Genomic DNA, 11,134 nt, shown 5'->3' with positions numbered 1-11,134 from the left:
TCTGGGTGGGGGAGTATCATGTGTGACAAAAGCTGTATAAACCTTTGAGGTGGGGTGGGATGAAGGTAGCTCGTGGAGTTATGAAGCTTTCCCCTTATTAAGATAACCACAATAAGTTACTCTCAGAAGTTCCTACCCAAAGTAACCAGGTCACTCCATGCCGTCTTGGAACTAACACATGAGCATATGCAAGACCAATAAGTTTCTCTGGAAAAGACCCATTTAAGTAAAGTCATGCTGAAGCAAAAATCATATATTAATTTTAATGCAGTTCTGAGTATTCAAATAGAGACATATTTTACTTTATACAAAAGCAAATTTATACTCACACTTTGATAAGGAACGCAAACCACAAATAAGTTATGATTTTTACTAGAACAACAAACATTTTTTAAAGGAAAACAAAAGTTGATCTAGGCCTCCAGTTCTTAGGCATAAATAGCTATCTCAAATCTTCAGAATGTCTACATTTTTTTTTTCTGGTGTTCCATGTAAAGTTTCTCTTGATCTCTTTGAACTCCTAGCCTTTAGAATCAAAGCATTCTACAGATTTTTTTATACATAGTGAGGTGGGATTTAGTTCTTCTTGTATGTCATGTGTCCCTTAGAATTTGAGAAAGAAACCAAGCCTTATAGCCTGTTATTTTTTTTTTTAAGGTCATGACATATTGTTCAATTCCCTCTTGACTTTAGAAGTTCCACTTTTTCCTGTATAGCAAGAGTGAAATATTTGGGGGGAAAAAGGCTGTGTGACATGAACTATGGTAGTAGGGTACATAGATTTATGTAATAAATTAAAAGAACTCCAAAATAATCATTTTACAGTTACTAGCTGTAAGGCAGGTAAAAAGCCTTGTCTAGAATCCATGTCTGATTCCAGATAAGAGAGTTTCTAATTCTTGCTGGGCTTGGTACTTTTTGTTTTCAATCATCCTTCAGGGCAAAACCACTCATTCTTAAACTAGTCTGTTTTAAAAATAAACTCATAGTTTATGTCAAAATCTTTATCAATGTTCTCTCCACAAGAGGTAAACAAAAGGAAGCTTGAAAAACAAAATTGCTATGATATGTACACACCTCCTTAGATTTCCCTCAATTCTAAGGATAATGTTGGGGACCAGTTTTAGGATATTTACTGAATATCAAGGTGCTTGGGAATGAACAATTAAGTTTATGTAAACTACTGACAAGGTATGTAGTCCAAATATTTGGGGTATGAGTCAAGAAGATTAGTTGGCAACTACCTTCTTTAGGCTTCAACACTGCCAGGATGTTTGACTGTTGGTTTGTTTTTTCCCTTACAAAAACATTCAGGTGCCCATGTTCAGCATTCCAATTACTTCAGGCAGGTCAAGACAAGGTCTAACAATGACAAAATAAGACATTGACATAACAATTTAATAGAAACAATCTTGAATTTATATGCTCTTTAAAATATCATATTTCAAAAGTGAAATTTCAGGATTTTTTTCTTTTGATTAACAGCCACCAAGAAGAAAATTTGCGTGTGTTTAACAAGGGTAGAAATACTGCATCAAAAATATTTCTTGAATATTGTGAACAAAGGAGCCACAAAAACTCAGCATGAACTGTGACATCCTGGAATTCTGCACAGCCAGGATCAGATCTAAACCCTCAGTAGCAAGCAGGAGACTCAGAAGATGCTGACTTTAATTACAAACTTTATTTGTCAATACAATTCACAGTTTATACATGGTGCAATCCACCATATGAACTTTCAGAATAGTTATCGAGGAAATGAGTGTAGCTTTCCTTCTAAAAGAGCCTGACTTTCTGAAATTTTGGTTAGAATTCTTTAAGTTTATAAAAGTACCTTCAACAAGTTAACTGAATATTTACATTTCTAGCTTAAATTTTGAAAAATAAGCATCTGTTAAATTTTCTTTTTTTTTTTTTAAGATCCTGGGTTTATTTTTTAAGACCCTAATATGAATGCCACTTATTCAAATACTCCCACCCCCAAGAATAAAAGTCATGTTTTGCAATTATATTTAGGGAAATCATTTTCTTTCTGTGTTTTAAAAATTTTATTTACAATGTACAGCAGATTTATGTATGAAAATAAAAGAAAGAGGAGCGATCTACTAGGTGCCTTTACTGAATTTCTTCTGAATCCTGAAAACCTCCAAAGAGTTGCAGGATATAAAATTAAACTAAAGAGGACTAACAGCCTTTTCTATCTTAAAAAAAAAAAACTCTCAAGATTTAAATTGTGCTATAACAGCTTTTTCTCTAATGTCAGAGATGAATTATGCCTGCAATCTGCATTTTTCCATGTGCAAAATCACAGTGATCCAGTTTCAGCTTCTGCTTTCACACTGAGCCACATCTCCAGAGGTACACCCACGGAAGGCGAGGGCTGTGCCCAGCTCTGCCTACATATCCCCTCCCCTCACCGGGCACAAGTTACCCAGGGAAAGAAAACCATATAAGCCTTTCATACATCAGAAAACAGATAGATGCTGGCAGTAAAATGTTTATTAGCAAATGCTTATAACACATCGTTTGGCTCTCTTCGTGTCATCTGAGTGGCAATTCACACCAACTGTCTAAATTCATCTTCAATAATCCATGTTAACAGTTTTCTTTTGTCAGATCACTTATGGATATGTGTGTGTGTATATATATATATACATATATATATATGGATATATATGGATTTTCTTCTTCCACCTTTAAAAGATGTGTATATATATATATATATATATATATGTATATACACATATATATATATACATCATAGTAATAAATGATAAATTTTAAATACTGCCAGGAAAAAAAGGGACTGTTTGGGAGCAGTCAATTTTACTGGCCTGGTAATAATTACACTGTATACATGTACCATTGGTACCCGAGTCAAATAAATACTCAGAGGGGCCATCTCTGCACCTCATTTCTCTGCAGTGCCTGTAACGCTAGGGTTTCTGAGTGTTGCTTCAGTGTCCATCTAATTTGGCATCTATTCCTTCTTCGGGCATCATCACTTCGGTCATTTTACACACTTTTCCAGCAAGGTATGGTATTCAAACGGGAGTTGTGGGGAAAAGGACTGTGGAATTGAGCCTAGGGGTGGGGCAGGGAAGGAGAAACCACACATTAGCTAGAGAGGTTCTGTTTCTTCATAAGATAAGGCACTGACAGAAAATTTCTTAGGTAAAAGGCTGCATAAGAATTTCTTGCCATTTACAAAAAGAAATGTTGTCATCCATAAATGGTCCATATCTAGGCTCAGTTAGGTAGACCCTGAAAAGTAAGGACTGATCCCTCAAAGCTACATTATTACCAGAAACAATTATAATTCATTCTGAGGCCTTATGGCACATTAGGAAAAGAGGGGGGAAAACAGTCTGGGCACAAAAAAGGCATCAGACATCGCTTGTTTTAGTCCACTTGTCAAAGAAAGTGGACTGTTCCAACAAGCATCATCAAAAAAAAAAAAAAAATAGTGCTGGCTCAGAATTCCAAATTCTCTTGATGGCAGATGACCATGATGGGTGTATCTATTTTTTTCCCCCTTTGGAGCTCATGCACAATTTTAAAAATGCTACCAGCAACAGTCATAAAGAGCATATAGAAGTCCTCACCTAATGGCTATGCCTGAGGCTCTTCAAAGAGAGGGCTACTTAATGTTCTCAATAACAGCAATTTCCTCGCCTGCACAATGTGGTGTCAATCCGTTCAAATAGATACTTTCTGTTTTCAGTAAGGAAGGCAGGACGTCCCTCTCGCTGGCCAGGTGGTTCACGGACAGGGTCCTCCTACAGGGAGTCAGCTCCTGGTTGTGGTTCCCAGCCAGTTCTGCAGAGAGCTTCCGCTTGATGGAGGTGGCGCGCTGGAACTTGTCATAAATCTCCACGCTTAGCCGCCTCCTGGTTTCCTTGAATTCAGCCGTGACGTTGGCCGTCCACTCAGCAGCATGGGCTCTGAACTCTCCCACCTGGAACATGCATGCAGAGAAAAGACAGACACACCAACAGGACAGTCAACATTCTGTGTGCTTTATCCTCTGATCACTGAATTTGGAAGGTCTGAAAAGGAGGTTGTAGCTTTTTGTAATAGGAGCCATCTGAGAATTGAGGTCACCGCACAATTTGTGAAGAGCAAGATTCTGTTTTATGCAGATATGACCCTAAAAATGAATCTATGAGCTTAAACTCTATTAACCAAATTATATGAGAGGTGCTAGATGTCCTTGTTTCTGGAGATGAGTCCTGTCACTGATGCTATAAAAAGGCAATCTCTAACTTTTTAAAACTCTGGTTTTTTTTTTAATTTGTAATTTTCAGAAGGGTTTGAATGTGGAGAAGTCAGGAAGATATAGGAGAAGCAGCAAGACAGAGTAAAAGAGCCTGGAATGTGAACCCAGCTGACTTGGTTGGTTCTCATAGCAGCCATGCTTTCTGCTCTGAATATAAACACAGATTTTAGAGACCAGAAATGATGTGTGCAAGAACTCTGAATTCAACCCCATACTGGTCATTTAGGAATCCTCTGTTTACTAAATAAGCAACAAAATGTTTTGTCTCTGCTTCCAGGGAAAGCAAATAGAAAAGGACTGACAAGTTTATTGTGAGGCCCATTTGAAAAATTTCCAAGAAATAGTTTCTCAATGAATGTTTATGGAATTAATTTAACGTGTCTGAGCTCCCATTTCCTCAGCTGTAGAACAGGCATCTTTACAGTATATACCTAACAGGATGGTTGAGCTAATGTAGTTCAACTGCAATGTAATTATGACTGTGGCTTTTGTTTGAAAGTTGAAGAAAAAAAATTTTGCCAAGTCCTAACCATGTGGCCCTAAAGAATCTGCCTGCAATGCAAGAGACTGGGGTTGAATCCCTGGGTTGGGAAGATGCCCTGGAGGAGGGCATGGCAACCCACTCCCGTATTCTGGCCTGGAGGATTCCATGGACAGAGGAGGCTGGCGGGCTACAGTCCACGGGGTCGCAAACAGACACAACGGAGCGATTAACACTTTCACTTTCAAGCATGTGCATAAGAATGTTCTCTCTGACCCCTTTAAAATAAGGTCTATACTTTAGTGACCTAAAACAGAACATTGACCAACCCCATGGTAAACTTTTTCTTAATCAACTAGAATTCAGTAATCAAGAAGATTTCCTAGAATAATCTCCTAAGGTGGAGCAAGTCCCCCATCCCTCACTGGCAGCACTTGCGCTTTGGGGGCCCCACTTCACTCACTTTTTGAACGATGTGGGCACCCCCTTACCCGGCAAGTGTTAACTACAGCTTTGTTTGGTTTTCTTTTACTTCTGTTGCTTTTCGTTTTAAATTTTGATATAGGAAACATAATTGATAGTTTCTGCTACAGTTTGAATTCCTAAAAATTCATATATTGAAACCCTAACTCCACAGGTGATTGTATCAGGATGTGGGGCCTTTGGGAAGCACTTAAGTCATGAAGTGAAGCCCTCATGAATGAGAGCAGCATCTCACAAAAGAGAATCTAGAAAAATCCCTCACCCCTTCCACCATGTGAGGACACAGCAAGAAGGCTCTGGCTCCAAACCAGGAAGAGAGTCCTGTATCATGCTGACACTATGATTTTGAATCTCCAGAAATGTGAGAAATAAATGTTGTTTATAAGATCCCCAGTGTGTGGTATTTTGTTATAGCAGCCTGATGGAACTAAGTGAGGTTCTAAATATTTACACTGAAAGTCATAGATATGTGTGTGGGTTGCGGGGGGGTGGGTACACAAGATGGAAACTGTTCAAATATCCTTGGAAGGTGGCACATAGCAGATCAACTCTTCCACATCCACCCATAATTACATACATGCATACATTTCATGATCTACTTTTTATTTTAAAAAGGTTTACTTTCTACTTGTATTGTCCTAACAAGGAATAATTGCTTGTTTTCCAGATCTGGCTTTGGAAAAAGCAAAAATGGAAAAATGAGAAGTTTGTGACACACACAATTTGCAAGATCAAGCATTCCTTAATCACTGAGGCATCTTAGAGGGAACCTACAGGAAAAAAGTGTTAATTTTATAGCAATTCAGCCTGAAGATTCTAACTGTTCTCATAAGGGACTGTGCCTGACTGCACTTAGCTCCAAAAACAATTACTGAAAGTTTAATTCTGCTTTGGGGAAACTCTCTGAATTAGGCAGTATCGATCAGTGGTTAGAAATGCTGAATCACTCTAAACACACTTATAAACAAACCCTCCAACTGTTTATATTCTTTTTCTGTTTGCCCAGCCATCTTTTTCATTAGACTAAGCATTTTTGAATCTGGGATCTATACTATATTCATTGGTGTATAAAAAACATCTAGTATCTGGAACAGAAAAAGCACTCAGGAGAAATTTGATGAATTGCGCTGAATTAATAAGTAAATACTATTTATAAAATTTTGAAATAAATATTTTTAACATAAAAAGTTAAGAGATTCAGTTGTTTCTCAGTTTTGATTTAATTTTAAAGACTTAAAATCTCTGTATGCTTACAGAGAGAACCTGATTAATATGGTCTTGAACAAAACAGTTATCATTGTCCAACATATCATTAAATTCTCCTAGTTTACATTACAAATAAATAATCTCAAGCAGTGTGAAATTTGCTGTTTAAAATAAAACAATTGCTATTGATGAAAAACTAAACATTCTATCTGATTTTATTCCCATCTTACCAATGATTTTATTAAAAAGGAATTAACCTGTTCTATTTGAGAATTCATAATTTTCCAAGTGTAAAAAGAAAAAATACTAATATACTATTTTCTATTATGAGCTTATCTTAACAGTATGGTTAATACTATAAAGAAAACAGCTAAGAGTCTACATATTTGTTTAAATAAATGTTTGTGAAAAGTATAAGAATTAATTACTATATTCACTTTCCTCCCATAAATGACTGGTTAACTAGAAATAATCACTTTCTTAGAGGACATCCATCTGAGTAAGCCCCTAAATCATGCCTCAAGTCTGGAGGCACTGTCAAAACTGATGGACCTAAAATTAGGTCTATTGTCTTTTTGAAGTTAATTTTTATTGGCGAATAGTGATTTACAATGTTGTGTTAATTTCTGCTGTGTGGCGAAGTGAATCAGTTACACATATACATGTATCCATTGCTTTCTAGAGTCCTTTCCTGTATGTCCTTACAGAGTGCTGAGTAGAGTTCCCTGAGCTACATGGTAGGCCCTTGTTAGTTACCTGTATCATATACAGTGACGTGCATATGTCAACCCCAATCTCCCAATTTGAAGGGAGGGGTAAATTTGGAGTTTGGGATTAACAGATACACACTACCTCATATAATATAGATCACCAGCACGGACCTACTGTACAGCACAAGGAACACTACTCAATATTTTGTAATAACTTATAAGTGAAAAATCTGAAAAAGAATAGCTATGTGTACATGTATAATGGAATCACTTTGCTGTACATCTGAAACAAAAACAACATTGTAAATCAATGATACTTCAATAAAAAACTTATTGTTAATAATAGATTTTGCTTGTCTAAAATGCAGGTGTTAATGCTTTTATTTGCTAATTTTCTATCTCATACAACTAGGATGTAAGTTCTATGTATATCCCAACACCCAGGATAGTACCTGGTATGTGGCTGACTTCTAAGAAATACCTGTTAAATGAATGAGTATATGCCCCCCAAATTCATGTTCTCTGTCATCTCACACCTGAATGATAACAAGAGCCATATGCATGCATACCACCACTGGTCTTTCTTCTCTGTTCTAACCTTTATTCCTCCTCCCTTTTGATGACCATTAATATTTTTGCAAAAATGGTCTTATATTAAACATACTGTTTTACAAATAGATTTTAGTCTTTTTTTTCCCTATTAGTACTCATTATACTACCTCACAGAGAAGGAAATGGCAACCCACTCCAGCATTCTTGCCCGAAAAATCCCATGGATGGAGGAGCCTGGTGGGCTACAGTCCACGGAGTCGCAAAGAGTTGGACACGACTGACTGACCAACACACACACACACATACCACCTCATAGTTTATACTGGCTGCCTAGCATTCCACGGGATGATGGATGTGGCATGCCCCTGTTGATGAATAAGGGTTTGTTTTTTGTTTGTCTTCTTTTGCTATAGAAAACAATACTTGAGTGAATATTCTTATACCCATATCTTGGTTAATGTGATCAAGAATTACTAGAAGTGGAAAAACTGTGTCAAAAGATACATATATTTTCAGATTTTGAGGATGCTGAAATTTCCATTTAATCCCTACTGTCTTCAGACTGAAGGTTCCCAGTCACCCCACTATTTCCTCTTTTTGCACACTGAGGTAACCATTGTCTTTTCACAGCAAAAAAAGCACCAGATCATGGATCCTGCATAGAAACTCTTTTAGAGATTTTAATCATCTCTCTATTGTGACTGGATATTTAACTGGTCATAAAAAATTGACTGAAAAATGAAAGCCTTCCTTAATTTGATCGGATTTTTCTCCAGAAGCAGGTTTCTTCAAGTCACCATGATCACTGAGGTTGCACTAATGACATGCAGCTTTCTGCAGAGCAAGGTGCTTCCACAAATTAGTGATTCCTGCAAATTAGTAAAAGCCTAAATACAAGGAAAACTCAGACTTGTCTGAGTTCATAACTCTTTAATTTCTCATCTTTAATCGAACTCAATCTCTGGCAGAGGCTGGTAGAATACTGCTTCTAGGGACATTTTTCTTTTCTTCTAATTTTTCTGGAGTTCCCAGGGGTGGAAATGCAATCTCTGGAGGTCATAAGGGCTGCATCTGGAAATATCATCAAACAGGGATAGAAGGGGTTAGCAAGAGGTGAGAAGAAACCTCCATTTCCAGCTCTGTCACTTAGCTGGGTGCCTACAGCCAAGCAGTTTAACCTTTCTTGAGTTTCAGATTCCTTATCTATAAAATAAGGTCATAATAATCTGTTTCACAGGAGAAACAAATGGTGTGCGTATGCATGTGTGTGTATATGTGTGTGGGTGTCTGTGTTCTTACAACATAAAGGACTGCACAATTAGTGATTATGATGATAACACTGGGTAATGATGATATGGTTTGCTAACGGCACTTTAACAGCTTAAAGAAAAGTACCAGATACAAAATAAGTGATACAGAATTGAAAAAAATGGGACATTTCCCCCTGGAATATAATTCACAGGTTCTAAACACCCAATGGCAGCGTGGTCTAAGTTTTCTGATACTCTCACCAGAAGTGCTACAGATGGACCAAACTCAGAGTTCTGGAGATCTTTAACGCATGAGGTGTTTTGAGAATGTTGGAGACATACATAAAAATTCAATTGGCCAATCATCCCAGTCAGAGACACTGAATGATATATTTCATCACTCAAATGAATGTCAAGGCAAGAGATTGTGTGTTTGCCTTATCCTAATTATTATAACTGAAATAATACTGTAAAATATAATAGTGAATTTACTGAATTTATTTATCACTCAATAAACATGTATAACTCATAATAAAATGGACTCCCATTATTAATATAGGTCTATGTGATGGGATGGAGTAAATTTTGTATGCACAGATAGAGCCGACTATGTGCTAGGCATTGTTCTTTTAAAACTATGAACTTATTTAATGTTTACAACAACTCTGTGGGGAAGATTCCTATTATTTAACAGAAGAAATTGAGGCTAGAGAGGTTAAAAAACTTTAGACACACAATGAATACGCCAGGATTCAAATTTGGAGGTCTAACTCCAGCATATTGTTTTGCCTCACCAGGAAAATCTTGTTAATTCTAAATAATAAACATCTTTGGGAGGAGTGCAAGGCAAATTCATATTATGTGGAAATCCACCCTATAGCAGGTTATTACGGCGAGGATCTACCACCATAATTTCCTAAAGATATTGAAAAGAATGAAAATTTATTCATAAAAAATGCACTAGAAGCACTTACCAATTCAATAATGATATCTGTTTCCTCTCTGTTGTGCCCTTATTTTTCTACTATTCTTCGTGATACTAGACAAGGAACATAGCAGTTCAAACTCAAAGCAAGAAGAAAGAAGAAAAGAAAAATAAAGAAAAGAAAGGAGAGTCCCTCAAAAACAAAACTAAGGCTACCAACATAGCTACTTATTCCCGTTTCTCTAAAACATTCCTGACCTGGAGAACTGTCTATACCAATGTATTTATTATTCATATTCAAGTTTTCTTTTAAAAAATATTCTATTTACAGACAGATCTGATCAGAGTAGCATGAATTGAAAACCTTTTCCCTAAGGATATAAAGCACAGCTGAACAGTTAGGATTTAATGGCCATTAAGTAACCTCCTTCACCAGACGTAACACTAAGAGGTTTTTCTTGTCTTTGAGCAACGTTTTTTTTCCTGACCCTTTTGACAGTGGGATTTTAATTTACTCTTCTCAGTACTCAAAAACTTATCTACCTTACTGACTTGAGGAAAGTTAAATATTACAAGCAGGTAGCTGAGTTGAAATCATCCCTCTGGTTAAATATGTAAAAATAATTTGAAGCCTACTTTGCATTCGAATTTCAAAGGTTGCCTAGACTATAATTTCTGACAATTATCATTAATTCATTTTCTGAAGTATTCCCATTTCGTTGTATTGTTGAACTGTACTATTAAAAGAACAAGTCAAAGTATTCTCTTTACCAACCAGGTTAAAAACACACACACACATACAACTAAAAGGGTTACAAAGTGTCACATTATCTTGACAGAACAGTACATGATGTTTTTGTCTGGTTTTCAGAAAAGTATATGTAATATTCATAAGGTTTCCTTAATCTAAACTATCTTTTTAGTTAGTAATTTCTCCACTTCTTAATACCACACATATTAACACAACTGTGTAAAGATTAAGTACAATAGTTTAAATTTTAAAAGTCAAGAAGGATAATAATGCTAATACCATGATTTTATCTTTCATCAAAAACTGCAAAAGGATAATGCATATTATTAACTGCATTAATAATGAGGTGGGGTTGTGAAATCAGACACTTGCTTGTTGCACAGTAAACTCAGCTTCTTAATTATTGTCACTGTAGTGACATACTAGCTCTGTGTCACTGAACACCTTTGAAAGCCTCCCCCATGGTCTGGGGTTACTTTAACAACCTATATTACAGA

The 11,134-nt window shown here is 36.4% G+C and overlaps 1 protein-coding gene across 4 annotated transcripts in view; it reads right to left on the bottom strand.

Moving 5' to 3' along the window:
- Positions 1-1,869: 1,869 nt before the first annotated feature.
- The window catches only part of KCNK2 (potassium two pore domain channel subfamily K member 2), a 204,646-nt gene continuing 195,381 nt past the window's right edge, over positions 1,870-11,134 (bottom strand). For 3 of the 4 annotated variants that reach the window (XM_070473932.1, XM_070473934.1, XM_020899296.2), the window contains exon 7: positions 1,870-3,958. In XM_070473932.1, the coding sequence (XP_070330033.1) occupies positions 3,641-3,958 (318 nt within the window). In that variant the 3' untranslated portion in view covers positions 1,870-3,640. The remainder of the gene's footprint in view (positions 3,959-11,134) is intronic. The other variant, XM_070473931.1, reaches the window with a different exon arrangement.

This window comes from Odocoileus virginianus, chromosome 11 (assembly GCF_023699985.2).
Source record: "Odocoileus virginianus isolate 20LAN1187 ecotype Illinois chromosome 11, Ovbor_1.2, whole genome shotgun sequence".
In the NCBI taxonomy this organism is placed as follows: domain Eukaryota; kingdom Metazoa; phylum Chordata; class Mammalia; order Artiodactyla; family Cervidae; genus Odocoileus; species Odocoileus virginianus.
This window is presented reverse-complemented; position numbering and strand designations above follow the sequence as displayed.